Source organism: Parasteatoda tepidariorum, chromosome 2 (genome assembly GCF_043381705.1).
Source record: "Parasteatoda tepidariorum isolate YZ-2023 chromosome 2, CAS_Ptep_4.0, whole genome shotgun sequence".
Taxonomy (NCBI): Eukaryota; Metazoa; Arthropoda; class Arachnida; order Araneae; family Theridiidae; genus Parasteatoda; species Parasteatoda tepidariorum.
The window spans coordinates 64,111,436-64,134,948 of NC_092205.1; the positions used below are offsets into that span (position 1 = coordinate 64,111,436).

At 29.3% G+C, this 23,513-nt stretch overlaps 1 protein-coding gene across 1 annotated transcript; it reads left to right on the top strand.

Annotated features, from left to right (window-relative positions):
• The first annotated feature begins 336 nt into the window (after positions 1-336).
• Positions 337-22,315, top strand: LOC107454480 (short transient receptor potential channel 4-like). Its single transcript, XM_016071687.3, has 11 exons — positions 337-629; positions 6,816-7,012; positions 8,285-8,481; positions 9,626-9,819; positions 10,906-11,076; positions 11,819-12,081; positions 13,918-14,433; positions 17,309-17,555; positions 18,218-18,406; positions 19,849-19,914; positions 22,102-22,315. The coding sequence occupies exons 1-11, from the start codon at positions 429-431 to the stop codon at positions 22,258-22,260; spliced, it is 2,400 nt and encodes a 799-aa protein (XP_015927173.1). The 5' UTR covers positions 337-428; the 3' UTR covers positions 22,261-22,315.
• The last annotated feature ends 1,198 nt before the right edge of the window (positions 22,316-23,513 follow it).

The following is a 23,513-nucleotide window of genomic DNA, read 5'->3' on the forward strand; positions in this document are numbered from 1 at the left end:
AAGCATGTTACATTTTTTTCAATTCAACTCGCAATTTGTATAATCTCGTGTTACACTACTCGCATCATTGAGTAGATGGAATCAAATGAATTGCAAGTTCTTATCTCTTGACTCAAGAGTTTTTATTTTATTTTAAAATAAATAAATTATTTGGATAAGGTATATTAGAGTCTACGGCATTTTTAGAAATGCATTTAGGTTGTAAAAATAAATTCTGATATCCCAAACAATGATATGATAAGCTTTACTTATTGTACCATTATTTTTCAGATTTGCCAATCAAAAGCAGAATTGTTGGTATCAATTTTTTTTACCTCTATAGAAGCTTATCATTTACAAATGCATTGAGCACTTAGTTTTGTCAATAATTCTCTGGGATTAGAGACGTTAAGACATTGTTTTAACATTTCCGCGTGCGACAAAACAAAATGGCGGAAAATCGAATGCAATCCGCGACATCGCTTTTGCAGAAAACTTCAAGTTTTAGAACAGAGTCTGTAGAAAATACTGAAAGTTCTTATGCTTATCACAGAATGAGTTTTGTGGATGAAATTTTAAATCCAATGGATCGGCGATTTTTAAAACTGGTTGAAAGGGGTGATCTTGAAGGGTTAAGAACTCTATTCAGTGTAAGTATGTTTTTAATTACGGGATAAATGTCTCTTTAGATTTATAAATGTGGTTTACTTCTCTTACTAGAAATTTTGGATAAAAGTAATCTTTTTCTCTAGAAAATATGAGTGAAAGGGCGTGTTAATTTACAACTTAATGACTATGAGTTATGAATTATCTTGCACTTTGATTTTTTTTCTTTCTGTTGAGTGATTGCGATTTTTTAGACAGGAAGAAGTTGAAATTCAATAGAATAAAATATATGTCTTATCTAATGAATGAAAAAGGAAATAATTTTGGGAAAATATTTTTTCTTAATAAAATAAAGTCAAATACAATTGTTTTATTTATTTATTATTTTTTAATTTTTTTTCTTGACTATCAAAATTTATTTCATGGTAAAATCTTCAAGTATAGTTTTAAAGATAATCGTATTCAGAACATATGCAATTTTTTTTAATTAACTTGTGATTAATATACGTAATTGGTTTGTACATAGTATATGCATATCGATAATTATGCATAATAACAAAAAAAAATGATTAATATGATTTGAAATTTGTAATCGAGTGTATTCTGAGTAGTCTCAGGAGAGTAATTAGTAAAAGAGTAATTAGTAAGTTATTGAAGCATGTGCAGTAGAATGTGTCGTCGGTGAAATTTTTATTTTGGATGTAGCCCAAAATGGGAGTTCACGAAAATTTACTTAACTCAAAATGCATGTTTAAAAAATTGGATCAATCTTGGAATGCGTGTTTATAAAAAAAAAATGAGCCGAGTTTGAAATGCGTGTTTAAAAGAAAAAAATGGACAAAACTCAAAATACATGTTTACGAAAATAGACTTAATTTATAACGTGTTCTTAGAACGCATTATAAACTTAATTAATAAAATGGGAGAGAGAGATTATTGTTAGTAATGTGTGTTCCTAAAAAAACAACAACATAGCATTCGTTTCCGTTTTTTATATTGTTAGGACTAGTGCATTTCCAATGAATAAATTTTTCAAAGGAATAAATAAGAAATTCGTAATGCATAAATCACTTTGTACATATTTCAATATAATTCTGTTCAACAGACATAAAGGTAGATCCACAATTCCTTTTAAACATCCATAAAATCCGTGGCACTAATCCAAGGATATTTTAGGTTCCAATGATTTCTTCTTATCCTGAATATGTTTAGATTTCTTGTTAATGAACTTTCGAGTCTTAGAAGTCTTTGAAAATGTAAGGTATTCAAGGAAACTGACTCTTATTTTTTAAAGTTTAAGTTTACACGTGTAATATACTTTACCTTCTAGAGTATGTACAAGTATACAATCTGTAATTTCCTGTTCTTCGTTTATTTTGATTAGGGTAGGTATATATATCTACAGAATTTGACTCCGAGAGTTAACGCTTGTGTACGATACTGCTCTTTTGAGAAATTTGAACATTGTCAGACAGCAAGAAAATCTCTCTTATCTCTTAGTAGCATTTGATTAAATTAAATTGAGCACCGAATCGACTTAAATTTGCGTTTACTTGTTTTCTGGGAATTTTTGAGAGATAACTGCTTCATTGAAAATCCCGGAAAAGCACTTCAGAGGATTGAGTTTCTATTTTAGTATGAGCACACCATCTCGAGCAAATATTAATTGGAAATTTTTTACACCAGAGACAATTATTATAAATAGCTCGTCAAAGCAAGAAGCGGACAAAAATGCATCTAATTCTTCCAACAGTAGTATAAAGCATGCTTTGAAGCAACATCATACATGAAATAATTGTGGGAAGCTAATTTAGGACACAAAAATTAAATGATTTGAAACAAGCGAGGCACTAATATTAACTTTCAGTACACTGAGAAAAAATATGATCGTAACTAACAGAATTTTGCGAAATTTACTGTGTTTTTGGATCTGTAGAAATATTAAAAAACCCGATATTTTTTACCGAAGCACTTTTGTAAAGTTTACAACAGAACATTATTTTATAACGTGAATTAAAATTTGGTAAATGAGGTAAACTTTGGAAGTTTTTTATTATATCTCAGCATGGCATTAAAACCATCTATTAGATTCAATTTACTTTTCAGTTTTTATTTTTACTAAATTTATGGTAAGAACTATAATTTTGAAAACCTGGATTTCTGGTAAAACTTTACCATATGAATAGTTTAAATACCTGATAATTTGGTTTTATTGATATATTATGATTCTTTGCCAGAAATATCTTTGCAATATTTTTCAGACTGAGTGATAAGACGGCAATTTCCTTAAAAACAACCTCGGTGATCAAAGTATTAAAAACAATTAATTTATTATCTACTTTATTTTTTCCAACTGGTACGAAGAAGACGTGGTGGCTCAGGGGTTCAGACTGTTCGCCTTCCAATGAGGTGAACCGGAATCGAATCCCAGTCATAGCTGGTTGATACGAATTCCGCATCCGGCTTGCACCGACAGCAGTGCTGACGTGAAATATCCTCAGTGATAGACGGATCATGAGATAGCGTCCCCTTACCGTCAGGCTAACCATGAAAGGCTCTCGTGGTCTTCCTCACCATGTCCGGGTTAGTTCCATCAAAATATCTTCCACGAAGGCAAATTTCTCCTTGTACTTGATCCAAGAGTTCCCTTGTCTTCTGGATTGGGTTCAAAATTACAAGGCTACGGAGTTGGAGTAGTAAACCCAAAAAACTAAGTCGGCTGTTCAGCAACGGTTATAAAATATAAAATTATAAAATAAATAAATTTTCCTTGAATGAAAAAAAAATTACCTTGAATGATCAATTTAAATTCATTTCAAACCCTGAAATTTACAGAATAAATTATGTTTCAGGAATACTTTCCTCCTCTTCTGCTCGAAATATTAATTTTAAGGACTTCCATGGAAAGCCTTAAAAAAGCTAAGGGTTTCCATGGAATGCTTAAAATAACTGCAGTTATTTTAAACAACGCTAATCATTGAAATGTCTATGTCGAGCAATTTGTCTCAAATATTGTATGAAAAGTTTTAATACAAATATTCTTTTACTGGGAGGCAAGCAATGTGCCGTCAATACCGTTTTATCAAGATTTCCTAACTGTGAAAAATAAGTTGCTCAAAAGTCATGCAAAAAGTTTAATAAAATATATTTAACTATGAGAAATATTCTAATCATATTATCCAAAACGTTCTTTCACAGTAATTGACAGGGCTTATCAGAAACGCGCATTTTATTTATTTATTTTTTTTAAAAATATAGTGAGAAAATTATAGCAATGCTAAGATTTGGGCTACAGTTAATGCAAGAGAAAAGTAATTTAGACTAAAAATATGTATATATATATATATATATATATATATATATAATATAGCAATGAAGTTTTCGAAGCCAAAATTAATGTTGCAATTTTGCTATCATAATAATCATAACAAAGTATTATAAAATTTTTTTAGGAGCATTCTTTAGCAATGCCAATTGCAAGCGAAAGCATTCTAGAGAATAACCAGCTTTATGAAAGACAATAAATGAATTAAAAAATTTAAATGAATCTATTCAATGCATGATTCTATTCAGGTGTTATGAAGTTACTAAATTACAAATAAATTTGCGAGTGAATATTCGAATACCGCTTATTGCTTCATACGTTGTTGTTGTCTCTAATGCTACTTGCCAATACAAGTTAGCCTGCTTTGTGAAACCAAACGAATTTAAGAAAGAGGGTGAGTGTCTTGTTTTTCAGTTGCGCCATCTATGTGCAAGAATGCGACTCCAGTCACACACATGTCACAGTCACAGCCCGGTTATAGGGTGGACCCATTCATACTTCCATTCATTCACTCAGAGACTGTAATTTTGACAAAGAACAATCAAGCTCCAATCCATTACTCCCAGAGGTATTAATTTGTTATGGGAATATGGAGGACTTTGTGACCCGATAGATTTAACGTGCATCAGTCACCACCAATCTTTGATCGGCGGAGAGGAAACTCAGGATCTGTCGAACGTGGACCCAATGCTCTACCCACCAAATTATCCAAGCCTTCTTTGAACGCACGATACAATGCAATAATAGATGAAGCATTTAAATCCTGAATAAAGTTTGGTTTTTATGATAACAGCAATTATGGTTCATATTGCGCAGATCTAATTGGATAAGTGATTAAAAATGAACGCACAATACAATACAATAATAGATGAAGTATTTAAATCATGAATTAAGTTTGGTTTTTATGATAACAGCAATTAAGATTCATGTTGCACAGATCTAATTGGATAAGTGATTAAAAATGCATAGTTAATAATGCTTAAAATGCATCTTTGGATTCATACTATCACATGTGATAGTAAATTTTTGAGAACTGACACTGAGTTTATTCCAACCAATCGCTGGAAATTAGTTACAGATTTTCTAAGAATAGAATCTGCTACTAGTAACACAGGAGTAGGAGTACAAGCATTGTTTTTTGTTGCTTGGCACCAATCAAAGATCTTCTTTGTGGAACTCTGACATTTTGCTCCTTGCTTCTTTTCTCTTTTTAATGTTTAAGAAATTTACATTGCTTTGGTGTTAAGAATTTGGATTCATTGTTAAACACTGAAAAGACGCATTTTGTGTTATGATCCTTTTCCTAAACACGCGTTTTAAGATATGTTCATTACTTCAAGCATGCACTTCGAGTTTTTTTTTAAATTCCCAAACACTCATTTTAAGCTATGTCTAGTTTTAGAAGCGTTCATCGTACATGCCAAGCTATGTCTATACTCTTTAAAGCTCATTTTGAGCTATGTCTAGTTTTCGAAGCGCTCATCGAACACATCAAGTTATGGTGTTTTCTTAAACACTTAGTTTGAGCTACGTCTAGTATTTGAATGTTAAGATATTCCAGGGCTAAAGAGAATAGAAGGGCTGGTTCACTCCTTTGAAGAAACTCTCGCCGCGCCAATCTTCCGATTTTCTCTAGTGACGTCACTTTGGCGCAATGCTCGCACTTTTACTTCAAAAACGGAGCGTTCGGCCTTACTAGCTCTAACTAATATTGGAGCATTTCTTTTTACGAGATATTCTAAGACATTTGTTATTTTCTATAATGACTTACCTCAGTTTTTGTTGTGAATTTACAAGAATTTAAAGCTATTATCGAAATGCCAGTTTGCGCGATTGCAACTTGCAAAAATTCTGATAGAAAAAAAAGGAAAAAATATCATTTTCCGCGTGTTCCCTAAAGTAAATGAACAACTATGTAAAGAATGGATTCCGAAATGACACAGTTAATATAAAACAGCAATACGTTTATTCTGACGTTAAGAACTTTTATAAAAATTCATTATCTAAATAGAAACCGCCTCGTTACTTCAAAAAGAATGGCAGGTGAAAAAAATTAAAAAATGGATAAAGCCAAAGAAAATTAAAATGTAAATAAAAAGTATAAATAAAATATATAGTATATAATTGAAATTCTCCTAATTTCATAACATATTTTTTAATGAAGTTATTCTAAATATTTATGATTTTTTAAAAAATTATATCCCCTTAAATTTAAATATCTATAAATTAATGTAATCATAAATTTAAATATCTATAAGGAATTGCAAAATTTCTAATGTCATTATGAACCTAAATTATTATTTTGTTTCAGTAATTAAGCGTTTAAGGTTGATGTTTCCTAATGATTAAGTATGAACAAATTGCTATTAACGGCCGATTTTAAAATCAGGGATTCTAAATTAAACTCAATTTATTGTTATAAAAGAATATGTAGGTAAAAAAAGTGTCGATATATGCTTTCATTTTGCTTTCATTCAAAGTTAAAACTGAACTTTTTAAAATAAAGTATTTATAGTGTCATTTTCGCCAACTAGTAAGACATTTTTATAAGTTTAAAATGGTATTTTATTTTAATATAATGGCCAAGAAAGTTTTTTTGAACTATGTTTATGAACGGAAATAATGTGTTAATTACGTAAAGTTTAAAAGCTGATAACCAGTAAAAGTCTAACATATTTTCACAAAGAGAAAGATGCAAAGTTATCATAATATCTTTGCTTGCGATCTCCGAGATCTGTGGACACAGTGACGTCATGAGGAGGGAAATCGTAGCTTCAGCTCTAAGAGCGGAGTGAACTAGCCCTTCTATTATCTTATTCTCTTTAGCCCTGAAGATAGTCACCGACGATGCATGCTTTCTAACTTTGATTTTCATTGAAAAATATTATTTCTTATTTTTTTGCAGAGCGGAAAACTTCCCAACTTGGATAGTTGTGATTATAGAGGTAGACGAGCTCTAGATATCGCTGTTCAAGCCAGAAATCTAGAACTGATTGATTATTTATTAAATGATCTGGATATCAGTAATATACAGTATTATTGTGGTATTTTAAGCGCTGTTCTTGAAAAGGATATTTATATATTGGACATTTTATTAACAAGGTAGTATTTTGAATGTTTTTGATAATTGAAAAAAGAATAAGTAATTGACTAAAATTTTATGTTAACTTTAAATTGAAGACTTTTTAATTCAGATTTTATTATAAATAATTACGGACCCATTATTCAGAAAAATTGCTATATTAATGTATCAAAATTTCAATGCACTTAAAGGGTTCCATATTTATAGTATTTATTGCAATCTTAAGTTTAGTTTTGTATTTTTTTTGGAAATATAAGGTATTTTTAAAATCAAATAATCATTGATTGGTTATTGAAAAGAAAGAAAAAAGATTTAATTCAAAATCAAAGTTTTTTTTTAAGTTATAAAAAAGTGAAAAATTAAAAATACTTTTAATTTCTAAGTGTATTATTAGACATTGAATTAATATTGCTATCAGGAATCATAACTATTTCGTGTTCTCAATTAACAATGCAAATTTGGTTTGAAAAATTTGTGCTTTTTTTAAAAAATTCAAGACGAATCTTGATTGTTATATTATAGTGTGTTCCAAAAATGCATCTGCGGTGTCTCATTCGTTAGTATTCTTTGAATGCTTCATTTAAGGAAAAAATAAATAAAAAAAGGCGTTAAACATCTTTAATAACATAGTTCCACTGTGAAGCGTGTTATTTTCAGCTAGTCGATACCATATATGCGCATTTAAATTATCAATCAATTATTATATCTATAAAAATATTACTCGATAGATAAAAAAATGCAACTGAAGTTTCCCTTCCAAGTACTCAAAATCTAAAAAAAAGGTCATACAATATTTATTTTTCTAGCATGAATTTTTTAATGTATTAGTATAAAGTCTTATTACAAACTCAGCAATACGATTTCGTCGAACTAAACCTTTTGCCTTTAAACAATTCTTGTTTTAATTCTCTCCAATGTCAGCTATTTTTTACGCACCGTAAATATATCTTTCGTTTTAAAAATGTACAAATTCAATAAATAGGTAATTTAATAATAAATAAAATATAAAAATGACGAAAAAAAATATTATTTAACAACGATTTCGATGTCAAGGAGATCTAGAGAGTATTTTTTATTGTAATATGATTTGGTGTAAAATTTATTTTTACTTATATGATAATGAGATAATAATATTCAAATTGAAAATAAAGATATTGTTTAATTAGAAAAAAATGTAAACCAAAAATTAGAAGATGACAAGTTTGTCTTAAAAATAGTTAATTTTTAATTAGTTATTTAGTCTCTATTTTAGGATTTCATTTTTACTTACTTGAATCTTTATTTACTTACAGAGTATCTGACAATAAAATACTGGAAGGTTACCTCAAGTGTTTAGTTGGGGGTGGTCAAGAATGTATTAGATGTTTACCTCAAGTAGCTGCTTCGAATTTAACCCCTTTAATGGTTGCTTCTCTTGATGGAAATATTGAAATTACTAAAATGTTTTTAGAGAGAGGATATAAAGTTAAGAAACCACATTGTCCTCGTTGTAAGTGTGATTTGAATTAACTTATTTTTATGCTTATAATTTATATATCTTAGGTATAATGCTATTATCAAATAGCTTTTTCGAAATAACCAGTTTTGAAAAAAAATATTTCGAATCAATATTTTGTATTATTCCGCATTCGGTTATGTATAGGGTTATCTATTAATAATCGAATTTTTAGGCAACTGAATCTAATATATTTAGACAATCTAATGATAAAAAATGCATGCTGTACTCAAATAAATATTGAGTTTTCGAGTTTATAACCGATATGTTTATTCCTAGATAATATACATTGCTTTCATACATCTATATACGAATTTCGTACTTGAATATGTACCACGAAATATATTTTCATATATGTTCAAAATTTTGAAAAGTTTTAAAAAGGATATGTTATATTAAACTTAATCTTTCTATCATACTTAAATATTTTAATTTCCAATAAAAACCTTTAAAAGTCTAGTGAACGGGCAATTTATTGATAATCTATTTACTGCATGTCTCAATAAAATAATAGTAATCTTCTTGCGGGCAGAATGTTAAAGAAATATTTAAAACAAAAACGTTATTGAAATTTTTATTTTTAAAACTGTATATTCACTCAATATAATAAGTATCCATTTTAGTTTTTATGACTAGGTTGTTGCATTAAAAATATTTATTACGAGTTTTGTTTATAAGTCGTCATTTTTGACAATATGTGTCAAAAACGACGACTACTGCTATGTTATATATACCTCTTGTCACATGTATGAGATTCTCGTAAATTTCAATACTGAGTCCCTATAAAGCAAAACTATTAAGAGAAAGTCTCGAATTTCTCTTTCCATAAGAGAAGAATTGCTTCATTTAGAATTACTGTTACTATTTGGCGTTTATTCAATGAGCACATATTTAAAAATATTTATTGATAATTTTGTAGCAGCATTTTGTTTAGAATTTCATACAAAGTTTAGAAAAAATACCATTGGCTTAAAATTTTTTAAGGATGCTGAAAAATTAAGCTTTAGATATAATATTTGATTCCTTTTTTTATTTCAATAACAAGTCTTTATACTTTTATTTTTCTCTATTTGCAGGTTGACTTGCATAAAAAAACTTCATCAAGTCTAATTTTACATGAATATTTTTTCCTTCTTAGGTACATGTGAAAAGTGCTGTATTACTCGAACTAATACTGTAGAAACACTAACAGAATCTATGAGCAGGCTGAATACGTATCGTACCCTTGCAAGTCCTACGTATCTCATTTTAACATCATGTGATCCTATTCTAGCAGCTTTTCAATTAAGTCACGAGTTGTGTCTAATCAGCTGTGAGCTACCCGAAAATCAAGTTAGACATATTTCTTTTTTTATTATCAATCATTTGTTTACTTTAATTATTACATACAACGAGGAATAACTAATTTAATAACAGCACGTCTACCATAGTTATGAAAAACCAAGCAATTAATTATTTGTAATCGTAATTACAATAAATTAAAACTAGCTACAACTATATTAATTAGGCATAATTACAACTAATTGAAACCAATTATAATTTTTGATAATTAAATTTTTATCGCAAATATCAACAATTATATTTCATGATTAAAACTATTACAGTAGTGGTAACTAATATTTAACTATGTATGATTACAAATAATAGCAGTCTATGATTATAAGAAATTGGAGAGCTGAGTGCATAAATGACAGATGTGATATTTTTGGAAAAAAAAAATAATGTTAGATTTATCGGGGAAGTTCCTATTTTAGTTATACAGCATTCATTCGTTTTACTAAGTTTTTTAATTGGAAGATCTCATATGATGAAGAATCCATGTAATAGTATTCGAGAGTTTTTGAAGCAGAAAAACTATTTAAGTGCATTTGGCGCACTAAACAGTCGACAAGTAGCTCTAGAATAGTTGCTTGACAGCGAATTAAAAGTGCCATTTTCAAATTTGATAAAATTGCTTCGTGGTATAAGCGAACAGCTTGAATGAGTGTTCGGTAGATTTCGCCAATTGGAAGCGTATGAAAAATATAAATACAAGGCATAGTCTTATATTTTCTGTCACCCTATAAACTCAACTGTGATCATTCATCCACTCAGTTCATTTGGATTATCTGCAAGTGACGTCAGATAAATCGTTAAATTTGTCGATTCTGAAACCAATCAGGTTTGGCATACACGCGTGACGTTGCTTACAGGTATACAATTAAATCTAACTTCAATCACATGGTTAGGCATAATCACCTCACGTCTTCCGAGTTGTAAGAACCCATGTTTTTCTCACATCACGTCAAATGTAATTACATGTAATTTGAATAATAGTGTAATTGAATGCTGTAGTCAATTGAATTTTGCAGAAATCTCTGAGAGCAAAACTGTGAATAGCATATTATAATTTTTTTCTTTATTTTTCTGTAATTCTAGAAAGAATATATGGAATTAAGCCGGCAGTGTTCCCGTTTTGCTGCTGATCTTCTTGATGAATGTCGCACAACAGAGGAAGTGAAAACATTAATAAACAGAAAGCGTGGCTGTCCTGACAAATCTTATAAGTTAAATCGCTTTGTTACAGCAGTCCATTATAATCAGAAATTAGTAAGTATATCAGTCACAGAGAGAATTCTCTATGAGCGTCGATGTCAATGTCTCGGCGTATTGCGTAAACTGCGCAAGCATAGAACGTATATTTATAAAAGTTCAGATGAGTGCTCTTGCGCAGATGATGTATTACACCGAGACTTTGTCTTTAGCGCTCTCTGTGAATCAAACCTAAAGTTAATCACTGCGATTATGCATAAAATTTACATTAAAATTTGGTAGATTAGAAATATAAAAAACTAACGGCTATTATAATCATGGGAAAACGTGACGTTGAACGGAAAAAAATGTTCAATAAGTTAAATTCTTGTCACTACCAAAAATCTTTAACAAATGCCTCTTTTTTAATTATCAGCTGTTTATCACTGACATTTTTATCATCGGATTCAATAGTGAACTTTTAAAAACATCTTTCCTTGAATAAATATATACTTCTTAACGTAATCAAAAGATAACGTAATCAAAAGATAACTTTAAAAGCTACTTTTTTCCTTTTTCCAATAGACTAAAAAAAAGAAAAAAAAAAAAACGAAATATTCTTTTTGCCAAGCTTATAACGGGAGATGTATAGCAAACCATTAAACGAAAAAAAAAAAGAGCAAACACGGACGGGATTTTTTTTTAGGCCATGCGAAATGAAAATCTTCTCTTTTTTTAAAATCTGTTTTAAAAACGATAAGATCTGGAAATGCTTAATATACATCATTATATATTGATTAAGTTACCTATTTTCTTTCAGTTTGTTACTCATCCTAACTGCCAACAAGTGTTACGATCTATTTGGGTAGAAGGACTACCATGGTACAACTGGACATACAAAAATCGTGTGCTACATGTCATGAAGCATGCTTTATTAATGCCAGTAATCTGCCTTGCTTATTGTTTTGCACCGGAATACAAAAAACTCAAAGCTCTTGATATACCTTTAAACAGATTTATTTATTATACTTCATCGTACTGCACTTTTCTATTCCTATTGCTACTTACTTTAATTTTTGACAGGTAAGAAGAATTTCAAAATCACAATTCATATCGTTTATTTTTAATATTAATTATTGTGGAACAAATGGAACAACATTTTGAAAGCATTTTAAATACGGTATTTGGTTTTACGACACAACAAAAATTTTTTTTTTCTCAATTCTTTCTTAGCTAGGTAGCATATTGAATATAAAATATAAAGCTTGTCTTCATATTTAAGAACACTACTTAGTTATTCCGTATATGATGCTATATTGTGACGGCGGTGTTAAGCATATTCGACAAAAAATACAAATTTTTACTTTTAAAAATAATTTTTTTTAAAAAGGACAAAAAAGAGCATTTTCAACAATTAAAATTTTTTACGGTTCTTGTCTTAGTCAGTAATTATTTTCAATATAAGTTTAGGGGTGTTGAAAAATGTGAATTTTTATCAAATAGCATTCAGTTCAAATGCAAACAATCATTTAAAATACATGAAATTTCAATCAGTTAAAATAATATTGAGATATGTTCTCAAAAAGTTTCAGTATTTAAACGACCGTATTTCGTGGTATTAAAATTTACTATTTAAATTAGGTAAATATTTCAACGGTTAATTTGAACTTCAAAAAATATAAGTTACTTGGATTAAGTTTAATAGAATTGTCAATTCAAATGTTTGTTCTTTTTCTTCTTTTGAAGTGTTTATTTTACTAGGTGTCAAAACAATGACCAGCGATTTCGAAAAAAGTAAAAAAAAGATAGAGAGTAAGAGAAATACACGATTTATTGCTTTCTGTTATGGGAAACAGACATTTATTCTCAACAAGCTATAATTAGTTACTAAAGTAAAACTGATTTCTATCAGTTACCTGTAGGTAAACAATGTTTTCAAAACAACCATTATTTTCAGAGTGATTTAGAGGGCGAGAAAAAATTACAGTCGGCTATGCAAGTATATATGTTTGCACACTGTAAAAAATGAGTTAAATGTATCAAAATAGCTCTGAAACTTATAGTCGTACTTCAGAACCCCATGAAGTCAAAATGAAAGCAACATGTACTCATTTTTTTTCAAAAGTGATGTGGAGGGAGAAAAGTGTGAGATAGATGTTCGTTAACTGTCTGCAGGACTCGAACCAAGGACCTCCGGATTCTAACCACCATAGTTGACCACCCAAATTCAGAGTGATTTAAGAAGCTTTATTTAGTGACCGCCGCAATGACATATCATGATATACTAATTTCCAATTTTAATGGTATAAAGGGTTGCAATTTGTAAAATATGGTTCCAATAACTTAGGCAATCGGTAATTTTAATTTCACTTTTTGCTTTTATCGCTATATCTTAAAACCTTTTAAGCGAGTGGAATGAATACCAATAATTGTTATTGCGGAAGAAACTATATAAAGTTTCCTAACACACTCTGGTCTGTTATGTACAAATATGGTGGTTAGAGCATCCTATTACGGACCTGGAAGTTCTTGGTTCAAATGATGCAGGCAACTATCGAATATACCTCTCACATAATTTTATCTCTACACCACTTTTATGAACGCATGTTTTTTTACAGTGTAGGCTTTAAAAGTAGTAGAAAACGTTTTTTTATTATATTTCCCGCAGAAAGCGCGTTATCTGTTGAAGGAAAATGTTAAGCTTTACGACTAGTATCTCAAGTTTCATCCCAATCTAAATTAAAGACGTACTGTCTTCCTGTAAGCAAACGGTATACATAATCTCTTTCCGCATTTTCAACTCATTTTTCGAATCGTCTGTCATTTTTAGGATATCTATCCATGTTTGTAGATATAATTGTAAAAAAAAATATACTTTTTTTTCAAACAAATTAACTGCAAATTTATATAAATTAACAGATTTGATGGCTCAAGGCAAGGCATGGCTACAGAAATTCTTGTAGGTCTGTGGATTGTAGGATTTTTCATTGACATGCTTGCGAAGTGCTGGACTGGATATAGAAAAGGTTTAGGTTGCTGGTACAAAAGCTACTTTTATGATGCAGGAATGATACTTTTATTTGTTATTTCCGAAGCTATTTTTGTACTTAAACTATCTGGTGTACTGAGTGGTTCCATGAATCGTAAGGAGATGACTGGTTACGATCCGGTACTAGTAGCAGATGCTATTTATGCCACTGCATCAATAATGGCATATTGTCGAATAATCGTTTGGTGTAAATTTAGCTATCACCTTGGACCTTTGACAGTAACGTTAAAACACATGATTGGAGATGTGGTGCGCTTCTTTATACTTTTTCAAGTGGTGGTCATTGCGTTTTCAATTGGAATCAATTCACTTTACAAATATTATGAAAATACTGGGGAGTGTTTCAAAGACGGAAACCATTTGCACAACGGAAACGAGTTTCAAACGTAAGTACAACTTTGCTATGTATGCTCTATTATTGCTTGAATAAAATTATATTAGGCTTAACATTAATTTTGGAGAAAATAATTTTAATATTTTCATGCTAAAAAAAACTGACTTAATTAAAAATTATTTGGGTATTTCTGAAAGTTTATCAATTACAGACAATAAAAGACTAGGCAAAAATAAACTATGATATTAGAAAACAAACTATAAAAAGCTATATTAGAAAAATTGTGACAGCTTCGAAATGTAGTTGATAGTGTAATGAAGAGAATTTACATGTTTTTCATAGATAGAAACACTTGTTATGCAAGCAATGATAAAATGATTACAACCAAGCCCATCTGTAGCTGAGTCACATTTAGTAGCTGAAAGTAACACTGTAGCTCCTGTTGCCTCCACTACATCTTAAAACTTTATTTTTATATTTAAAAATTACTTTAACTTACATACTTTAAAGGAATTTTTTTTAAATAATTTTTTAAAGATGTTGTTCTTTTGTCGGCATAAAAACACAGAGATTATAATATGATGATAGAGGTCACACTTCCTTTCCACTGGAGCTGAAGTCGGTATTTGAAAACGCTAATATAACTCAAATATTCATTTAAATCAAGTGCTATGGTAAAATTTCTGTCCGAGTTATGTTGCTGCACGACAAAGTTAGACCACACTTAGAACAATAGCGGAATTTTAAATAGTGATTCTCGAGTCCATTTAAAGTTTCTGAGTTCTGAATCCTTATGAGATTCCCTCATTTTCGTTGTGCTTAAAAAAGAGTACTGCGGGTACATAGGTTTCAAATGGGTGGCGAAGTCAAGCGTTCAATACTGGGGCAAATAGCTACCAATAGTTTTTTACGAACATGGCATTGAGCAACTAGTGTCACAAGAGGCCAAATCGATTGTAGACAGTAGTTATGAGTTTCATTAACATATAGTCTTTGACTCATAATTTATTGACAGTACATAATATTTAATTAGAAGATCAGTCTTTAAATGAAAAATAAACCAAACTTATAAAAAATTAATAAATGTTCAATATGTATCGAATATATCGCAACTTTAAACAGTTCGCAAAGTAAATGTCAAAAGATGTGATAGCAATAAAAGGTTGATGTTAGAAAGGAAATTTTCTATGAAATTTAAAGGAAAATTTGCATCAGTTTTTATAATTAAACAATATACACTGGAAAAAAAGTATTAAATGATTTTGGTAAAATAAACAATAACATATTTTCTTATTATCCGTGATAAAATTTGATAATATTATCATAACATCTTAGAGTATGGTAAAAAAACAAACATTTATTCAGTTTAATTTACTTTTCAGTTTTGTATTTTTTACTAATTAGGTGGTAATAAGAATTATAATTTTGAAAACCAGAACTTCCAGTACCGTTACCATATAAATGGAAAAAAAATCATCAAATGAATGGTTTAAATACCGTATGTTACGTTTTCGTAACCAAAATTTTTCGTAACCGTTTTCGTAACCATTTTTTTTCTTACCAGAAATGTCATTACCATTACAGTTCGGTAATTTTACCGACATTTTTTCTCTCCACGTAGGTTCAAAAATGTCCCATGAAGTTGTTACGTTTAAAATTCAGCGTAGGTTTTGATTTTATGCATTATTAGTTTGTTATAATTTATAATGTAAGCTGAAACAAACCTTCAATAGTGATAATTTAATTACAACAAAAATTTTAATCACCCAGAGTTAATTCGAAATATAAAATCACATAAATTTGATAATTAAAATAGTTGTTTATATCTTTAAGTCTTCCACTATGGCTTCTCCATTCTGAATTTTATTCTCTGTTTTGAATTCTACACTGATCATGCACCTCACAACAAATAATAATTTCAGAAATCGTTGACTTATGATTTATCTTGTGGATATAGTTATTTTTTACTTATGTTATCAAGTGTAAACTCCCTGGATTATTTTGAGGTAGTTATTAATAAGAATTATACTGTTCAAACTCTTTTAGTTAACTTCTACTTTTTCCTGTGAGAAAACTACGGATCGTTTATCCCGCTTTTTTTAAATATTTTAGTTCCGCTTCCTCTAAATCGTTAAAAAAATATTTTTTTTTCACGGAATAGAAAAAAAAATGTATTTTTTTTACTTTGGCCAAATCATGAAGCAGCTTAATCTAATCCCTGTAGATGAAAGGATGTGAAAAGCTTGCCATCCATCTGTAAAAGTTTGTTGAGTGGTAAATGATAACTTATTACATTGATGAAGATAAATGATTCTAAACAACAGAATTTTCAAAATAAATATGAATTTTTCAAAATTTAAATATAGTTTTAAGCATCTTTATTCAAATTAATTTTTGCGCAAAGTATTCGCGCATAGCTTTCTTTAGACTGTAGATAAAGTGTCTGTACATTTAAGAAAAGTTTTTAAACCGGAGTCTCAGAGATAACCTTAAAAATTGTTTCATGAACGAAATATAGTTAACCAGTTTTTATTAATAAAAATGTATAGTGAAACATAAAAGTTTACAAAAGGTACTAGTCAGCGTGATAAGATGTTTCAAAATTTTCAACATAAGAATAAATTATTTAATCAAATAATTTTAATTTTTTAAATAATCTAAAGTAATTCTCGTAATGCTTAAAAAGGCTTAGAAATTTTCTTAATTTTGGTTGTTCTTAGAAAAACGAACACATTTAATGCTTTTATTTAATAACTTTACAACAAGTATGCCTTTTCCACAATTGACTTGCTTTTAAATTGGTCATTGCATTTTGATTTTAAATAACAATATAAATGGCAGAAAATGAATATAAAAGACAGAGTAGTTTTACATTTATTTTAAATATATATAATTATTTTTATAAGTTAATAAACCAATTTTTGTAGATTATTTCAAACAGGCAACAAGTTGTTTTGGGCAATATTTGGAAAAGGAGAACCTCACTTTGCTGACATTTATCATTGTCCAAAAAATGATACTGGATCAGAATTGGGAATAAAAATTGCTGAAAATGATCACTTTTTTACTGAAGCCGTTGGATATGCCATGTGGGGCATATACCATTTCATTGCTTGTTTAGTTGTTCTTAACATGCTTATTGGAATGATGGCAGAGAGCTATCAAAGAGTTCAGGTAACTAAATTTTTAACCTTTATTTAAATGGTGATAAAATATTCAATTCTTCTTATTGACCACACCTTCTTATTGACCTGAGAAACAATAGAATAGGAAGGAATCGTAAAATGATTTGAAAATATTAGATTACGCGGAGCACAACTGCATGGCAGAAACTAAAATTTGAACTGACGGGCTTAAGCTGTTTATGCTCAGGATAAAAAAAATAGCGAAAAGCCGTTTTGTTTACAAAACAGCTTTAAACCGTCAAATATACAAAGAAAATTCGTAAAAAAAATGCAAATTTTTTTTACGAGCTAGCAGATGATGGATAAAAGCAGAAAATTTTTTTTTATTTTTCTTAAATAGTTTTTTTTTGTGAAAAATATGTTTTCATTCTGCAGAATATTACAGTTATTTCTCACAGTGTATCTGCGAAGCGGAATTTATGTTAAAACAATAAACATATCGATTTATTCAATTGTATTCTTTTTCTTTTTTATTTTCAATCTATTTATCGTCAAAAAACAATGAAAAAAATTGTTGCAGCTGTGGAGATTGGTAAGCGAAGACAGAAGGGAGCCCTTTTCCTGAATGAAAATAAAAGATTTCTTTTCCTTTTTTTATTTAAGTGCTTAAAAAAAGTCCTTTTAATATACATACATATTAATTCTTCATAGGAAAACGCTGATATAGAGTGGAAATTTGGCTGTTCTACCCTTTGGCTTAGTGTATTTGATTATAACTGTTTAGTGCCGCCTCCTTTTAATTTGCTTCCTTCTTTGAGATGGTTTTTTATTAAGTATAGAAGAGTGTCAGAGAGCAAAGGAAAGATTAGTTACATTAATATTTTCAATTTCTCCAAACAGGTAAGATGCAATAAAATTCTTTTTAAACTTATTTTACTTTTTCACAGAAACTTACGTTGTAGAAATACATTGCATGAAAATACATTTATAAATTAATGCATATTTTCGTACTTCGTATGGTAATTATAAGGAAAAAATGTTTAATGTAATATAATACGAAGTAAAAGTGCCACGGTTGTATCCTATTTGTCAACATAAATTCAAAATACATCCGTTCAAATAAAGGAAATATTTTTCTAAAGTACATATTTTTATGATTGTAACACCTGCCTGTTTTCAAACTTAAATTTATTTTGAGAGCCGTTTTTTCCTTGAAATTGTTCTCCGATCTCTTCTGTAGATGTTTCTAAATTTATTTTTCCATTTTTGTACCTCAGTTTCATATAATACAGCTGCACTTCTATTTTAACCCGTTCAGGACCGACGATGGAGAACGAAGCGTTCCCGAACCCGCACACCCCGAGAGTATACGTCCTGAAGAGTATGTGTACGTACTAATACGATATTTAGTATTTTTTCTCCAATCTCTGCCTGGGGAAGGACTTACGTCATACAGGCATCTGAAGGGCAGATTTGTTTTTCATTTTTCCAGGGGCACCATATTAGGTGGGACAACGTTCCCACAGTAAGGACAGATAGTACAGAGAATAAAAGAACATTCGTGCCTTGCCCGGGACTGGAACCCAGAACCTTTCTGATGCAAGGCAAATTCCCTGACCCTTTCACAGGCCGGTCAGCGCGATATGTAATAAAGGAGAACCGAATTGAGAATCGGAAAAGCTCGTTTCATGCATGACAACGTGAGCCATTATAAGAGAATCGCGTGTCCACGCATTTGTGATCACGTTCTTGAAAGTGGTTAATAACGCATGTATAATTAAATTAAATGAATCTTTATAATAAAATATCAACAGTAATTCTATGTGAAAAATTAAATTAAAACAGAAAAGATGCAGAAAAGTAAAATCACATATAGTAAAATTTTATAAATACCTAGACAAGTTTCGGTGTCACATTTTTGCAATTTAATTCACTCGGACAAATGGCGGAGATGGCGAGACAGTGATGATATTTTTTGACAAAAGTGACGTCACACTAACTCAGATAAACATTTAGTTTATGAATTACAACATTAAAGTGACTATAAAAGACAAAAAAAAATTTTAAACGTAGAAATCATTTTTTTAAAATTTTGCTTTTGTTTTTACTGTAATGTTAATGCTTAAGATGTTGATGATTTGACGCTGTAGTGTGAAAGTTGCCTCGGTTAATATCATCTCTGTTTTGGTATCCCTGCCGTTTTCCCTACTCATGAAGGTGTACCGATGTGATATCGAAACGCGTTGAGGTTTTAATAAATTTTTCTAATTGTGATTTCCAACGTCATTTTTTGTTAATTTGAATCTTCATCCAAAAAATCATACGAAAAATATTTTTTCTAGAAACTTTTTCACAAAAACAGTGAGAAGGAAAAACTAGAACAAAAGCTTGAAGAGGAAAAGTATGAGGTAAATTAATTTTTTTATTTATTGCGATACAAAAGTTTATTTCTGTTGAAAATATTAATATGGGATATTAACACTTCTTATTGAAAAAAAAAATTGTTTCGTGGTTAGTTTAAGTAAATATTTTTATGAAATATTTTTATGAAATATTTCTGTCAGTTAATATTTTTATTATTTCTTTTAATGTATTTATAACTATCGTTTACACTGTAGAAAAATTATAGATCAAATTACGGTAAAAAGTACCGACACTCAGTGTGACGGTTTTTTTTCTCCGTATAATCCATTTTTATCGGAACATGTTACGTATTAAAAAATCTAATATACCCTAATTTTTGCAGTAATAATGGCAGCAAAATCACTGAATATCTTTAATTAAATAAATAACACTGTAAAATTTATAGTTTACTATTTGACGGGAAATGAATTTTATGGATGATGTACGCAAAGTTCCGGTATTTTGATCCGGAATTTTTTAAAATGCATAGATATTATCAATTCATATTATCCCTTAAAGTAATACTATTTCTGAGATCAGATTAAGAGGAAATAAAAAAAACGAAAATGCTAAATGAATAAACATAGTCTTAAGTGTCACAGTAAATAAAAATGAGAACTCTTTCGTTTTAGAACTTAATTTAGGAAAAAAGTTTTAAGAGCTTAAGTCAATTTGAAAATTTAATTAATTTATTTGCCTAAATCGTATATTTTTCCTTGTTTGAAACGCTTTTTAAAAGCAGTGTTTTTAATATTTGAAGTCATAAAAAAGATATGCCTTGAGAAAATGTAAAGTTTCCTCAGAGCACATTACCGAAATTTTTAATTGCTTTTATCTCAAAGCAAAATTTTATGGCCTCAAACATAAAATGTATTTATGCGGTGGTCGCAAATTATTTATTTTTGTTTCAGAATTTCTAAACCGTGTCTTCTTTTAATTACTTTTCGATCTGATGTTTCTATTTCTTTTCCCACTCTTGTCAATAGCTCATTTGTGTTCATTATAATTATACTATTTTAAAATAATAAAAATATTAAACTAAACATTAATATTTTCTATGTTTTTATTTAAAATATGAATAATATATGGAATTATATTTAACCTTAAAGGAATCTAATTAACGTTAAAATCTTTTTAAGCAAAATAAGCGTATCCTGTTATAGCCCAAATATATTTTTGAATACTTCAACAATTGTAGTTTGGCTCTTTCACTTTTACATCTTCTACTTTTTTCAGTTAAATTAGTTTTTTGAGTTGAATGGTTGCTTTTTTTCATTTGCTTGTCTTTACTTAATTTGTGAACGCTGCTTTTCAATTACCTACCTATCTCATCCCTTACAAAAAAAGTAAGGCGATTTTGAGGTATAAATATGAGGTTGATTTTATAAGGTGTAAATGAGGGTGAAATTGAAATATAATGATGAGGTTACTTTTGGTGTAAAACATTACCTAATTTTCAATCTCAGGTGTATGCTTTTGCACGTGCGAGACATTTATAACCATCGATCTCTGGTGTATTTACTTACACTTTAAGTTACTTTTTTTACAGTCAAAGGCATATCATTCCACACTTTAGAGGTCGTAAATGAATATATTTGTATATCTAAAAGCAAATTTTTAAGCATGTGATGAAACACCTCTGGCTGGATTTCTATCAACATCAAAATGAGCTTAATTATAAAAAAGAAAATTTTTTCACATCTTATTAAACATCTCAATACATTCAGTTGAAATCGGATGAAATTACTCACACCTCAAATATGTTTATTTGCTGGAAGAGTAAAAAACAAAAAGAAAAGGGAAAACCTACTTGTACAACTCAAAAACAACCTCGACTTTTTAAGGTTGTTTTTGAAGTTAACTTCAATTAAACCTCAAATCAACCTCAAATGAACCTAAAATAAGCAACTTTAATTTTTGTAGGGGATTCCTCTTATCATTGCTTAAAAACTTTTTTTTATCCAAAAGAAATGAGTGTGAGTTAGAAATAAAGTTAGTAACCATTTTTATGAGGAAAAAAAGTAATTTTTATTTTTGTCTTAAAAATAAGGATTTTAAAAACAACTCAAGTTAGAAATAGCTAAATAAAGATTGTTGAAATGTTTAAATCTAGAAATTCAATTTGTACTTTTGAATTGGAAATTTAAAAATTACAACTGAAAGTAAGCAAATTATTTAATTCTATTAAATAGAAACTCATGATTCAACTTATTAGACGTTATTTGCATACAAATGGGTTAAAAGACTCTGCTGTTGCATCTGCTTCAAGTCATCGATGTTGCTGGAAATCTCAAAACGACAAGAAGAGAAATAGCAAGTCACCATCAGAAGTGAATCAACATTCAAATTAAATATAAATATTTGTGATACATATATCTTCTTGGAAATAAAATAATTTATTTTTAATGGCGTTTAATTTCTTGTAATTTTACAGGCTATTGTCTTACGCCAGAGATATTTTTATTCCAAATAAAGAAGACTTAACTTAGCGCAAAGCACAGATGCCACATTAAACGATAGGGTCATTTCAGTACTATAATTAAACCCATTTTTTGGTGTCAGAGCACAAAACGGGTTCTTTAATTAAGTATTAATATAATTTATAAGGAAATGCAGCAAGACACAGAATCGATTCAATTGAGTTTCAACTTTATTTATAATTCAATTTATTCCTTTTTTCGGCACTGAAGAAAGTGTTTCATAATAGTAACGAAACTGTTTTATGTGACTATATTTTTACTTTTCACCACAATTTTTTAAATCTTATAATTTTAAGCTCTTTCTTGCATTCTTTTATTTACTTTTCATAAAATAAGAATATAGGCCTCCTTGGTCCATGATAACAACTCAGTTGAGCGAGTATAATAAAATCCTTTTAAAATTTATTAATTCTAAAATCAAACATTTATTTGTATAATTTAAATAAGAATTAATTATTATTGTAATTTGTGACCTGATTAACACACTTATTGATTTCCATTGAAATATTTCATTAGTAAATCTTTCGTGAAACTTGGTATGGCTTCATTATCATTATTTCTACGGATATGAGTTTTCTACTAATTCTAAATTTTATGTTAACGATAATAGCACGCTTTAAAATTATATGATTAAACATTTTTTTTAAATGGTGCTATATCCAAATAAAAAATTACAACTGTAATAAACTGTAGAAAGTTAAGGCTTGTTTCTTATGCATTTCAGCAGTTTTGTAAAAATTTAATTACTCTTGAAACTAATTATGACAAGAAACTTTCTTGACTTAAAAGCAGTACTTGAGGTGCAATCAATGCTCAGACAATCAAATAGAAATGACTTTATCGTGCATTTGCCATGTTGTACGATAGCGCTAGATATTTTTCAGTCAAAGCAATGCATACATACAGCGGAATTATTTTAAATAGGAAGTTTAAGAACAGCCATTCTACATTCTACATCTGCCCTCACATAACATCCACAACTTCGATGGCCTCAAAAGAGCACTGCACAAAAATCTGTTTTAAAGGAATGTTGAAATAAAAGTGCGCATGTGCAACTGACCTATACAGCTGTAATTTTTTTTGAGAACATGACGCACAGCTACTGGTGTCACAGTGGGACAAAT